Below are 2,498 nucleotides of genomic sequence, written 5' to 3' on the forward strand. Positions count from 1 at the left end.
GAAAAGACATACACTGGAAGCAAATGTCTCGATCCAGGCATGCGAAAGATATGGATAAGAACACTAGGTACTTTCATAACTTGGCATCGGAAAAAAGGAGGAATAATAGAATTGATGCTTTGGTAATCAATGGAAGGCTGATAAGAAATCAAGCTCGGATCAAGATTTCTATCAGAGAGTTTTACAAGGAATTCTATCACTAGGAGAGATCGCCGGTCGTGGGGTTTAGGGATGGTTTAGTTAATTGGATTGATGTAGAAGAGTCAGTAGCTTTGGAGAGAATGCCAACAATGGAGGAGATTAGAGAGGAGGTTTGGGATTGTGAATCATCGAAGGCTCCAGAAAGTGATGGGTATAACACGAATTTTATTAAAAAGTGCTGGGATGATATTGGTGTAGAGTTCACGTCAGTTGTGCTGGACTTTTTTCGATCGTCAAGGCTGCCTTCTGATTCGAATATTACGTGGGTGGCACTAGCACCCAAGTTCATTGGAGCCAAGGAGATTAAAGACCTCCGGCCGATCAGCATAGTTGGATGCGTATATAAAGTAATCTCTAAAGTGATGGTCCGAAGGTTGAGGTCAGTGATGCTAGGTCTAGTAGGGGAGACCCAGAGTGCATTTGTGAAGGGTCGAAAAATTCATGATGGAGCACTTATTGCATGTGAAAATGTACAATGGTTAAAGATGAGGAAGAAGGAAGTGGCGATCATTAAATTAGACTTTCAGAAGGCATATGATCGGGTAAAATAGAGCTTTGTGGATATTGTACTACAAAAGATGGGCTTCGGTTGGAGGTGGAGAGAATGAGTGAAGGAGTGTGTTGGTACCGCTTCGATGTCAATTTTGATAAGTGGTTTACCAACTAAACCATTTAAGATTGAGAGGGGTTTGAGACAAGGTGATCCACTGTTTTCATTATTGTTTGTTCTGGTTGTTGATATTCTGCATAGGATGGTAGGGGAGGTAGTCAGAAACAAACATATTTCGCATTTGCTGGTTGGCAAGGATAATATAGAGTTATCACATCTTCAAGATGACACTATATTGTTCTGCCCACCAGAGGAGGAGACCATCAGAAACTATGCCAGATTGCTGAGGTTCTTTGAGATGATGTCGGGATTAAGCATAAACTTCAATAAATCTAGTCTTATCCCAATCAACTGTGAACAGCCATGGACTCACAATATGTGTAACTTATTGGGATGTAAGGTGGCGAACCTTCCAATGAGATACCTGGGCATTTCTTTAAGAGCGAACCCAAGGCAGGTCAGCACTTGGAAACCGATAATTGATAAGGTAGAGGAGAAGCTTAGTCTGTGGAAGGCAAAAGTCCTTAACAAAGCGGGCAAGTTAGTCCTGATTAAGTTTATGTTGAATAGCTTGCCGGTGTACTATTTGAGTCTGTATAAGATGCTGAAGGCAGTGGTAGAAATGTTGATTTCGTTGCAGAGAAAATTCCTATGGAGTAAGTGATAAACTGCTATTTTACGGTTTATTTTGTACTAAATTGAGTTAATTTTATCCACTATTCTCACACTTATTCATAGAAATTGTAATACCCGGTCTAACCAAAATTAATTAAATAATAAGTTAAATAGGAGAGAATATGCTTGGAAGATTTGGCAATTGGAATTTGATGATTTAAATATGATATTTGGATTCAGTGAGTTTTTCCGAGTCGGAAGACATAGTTTTCTGCGTAAAAGCGCGCAGTGGAATTTTGACCGGCAGTACCGGCTGAGACCTGTCTGGTACTGCAGCTGAGAAAATTGATTATGAGTAAATAGGATTAAGAAATGAGGAATTATAATTAGGGGAGGTAGAAATATTTGAAGTGCGATTTAGAGCGCTAATCTTAAAGGTTTTGGTCCAAAATTGGGCCAACGGACAAAAATAAGTGAACTGGGCCTAAGTGGGCCCAAGACCCAACATATATAAACATTAGTTATGAGTATTTCAGCTCATTTTGCCCTAAAGGAGGGGTGTTGGACGCTGAAATTGGGAAGAGAGAAGAGAAGAGAGAAAACCTAACTCTCTTTGATCTTCAAACCACCATAACTTGAGCTACAGAGCTCCGATTGACGAGCCGTTTGCGGCCACGCGTCACTCTTCTTATTCTCTACAATTCTATCTAAGTTTTGTGGTGAGTATTCCATTCATCTCTGCCCAGTTTTCGAAATTCCCCACTGTTATACGTTTTTGTGAAGTTAGTGTTGAAATCTTGTGATTTTGGGTATTTAGGGATACTCCAACATGGATTCTAAGTGGGTTCTATCCCTACATCATATGGGCTGAGGTAAGAAGTGCTCAAACCCTTGTGATTTATCATCTTTATGAGCCCTAGGTTGATGTATGTATGTGATATTGGTTATGTTAGTGTATTTGGTGATTTTGATGCACAATTGGGAGGTTGGTATTGCTTGTGGAGCTTTGGTGAGGCTTGGAACTAAGGGTTGGTAGAGACTTCTATAGAAGAGGCTCAATTGATTTGGCTAA

At 40.2% G+C, this 2,498-nt stretch overlaps 1 protein-coding gene across 1 annotated transcript; it reads left to right on the forward strand.

Annotated features, from left to right (window-relative positions):
• The first annotated feature begins 836 nt into the window (after positions 1 to 836).
• Positions 837 to 1,475, forward strand: LOC130956823 (uncharacterized). Its single transcript, XM_057883791.1, has one exon. It carries the CDS (start codon positions 837 to 839, stop codon positions 1,473 to 1,475), a length of 639 nt encoding a protein of 212 aa, XP_057739774.1.
• The last annotated feature ends 1,023 nt before the right edge of the window (positions 1,476 to 2,498 follow it).

Source organism: Arachis stenosperma, chromosome 10 (assembly GCF_014773155.1).
Source record: "Arachis stenosperma cultivar V10309 chromosome 10, arast.V10309.gnm1.PFL2, whole genome shotgun sequence".
Taxonomy (NCBI): Eukaryota; Viridiplantae; Streptophyta; class Magnoliopsida; order Fabales; family Fabaceae; genus Arachis; species Arachis stenosperma.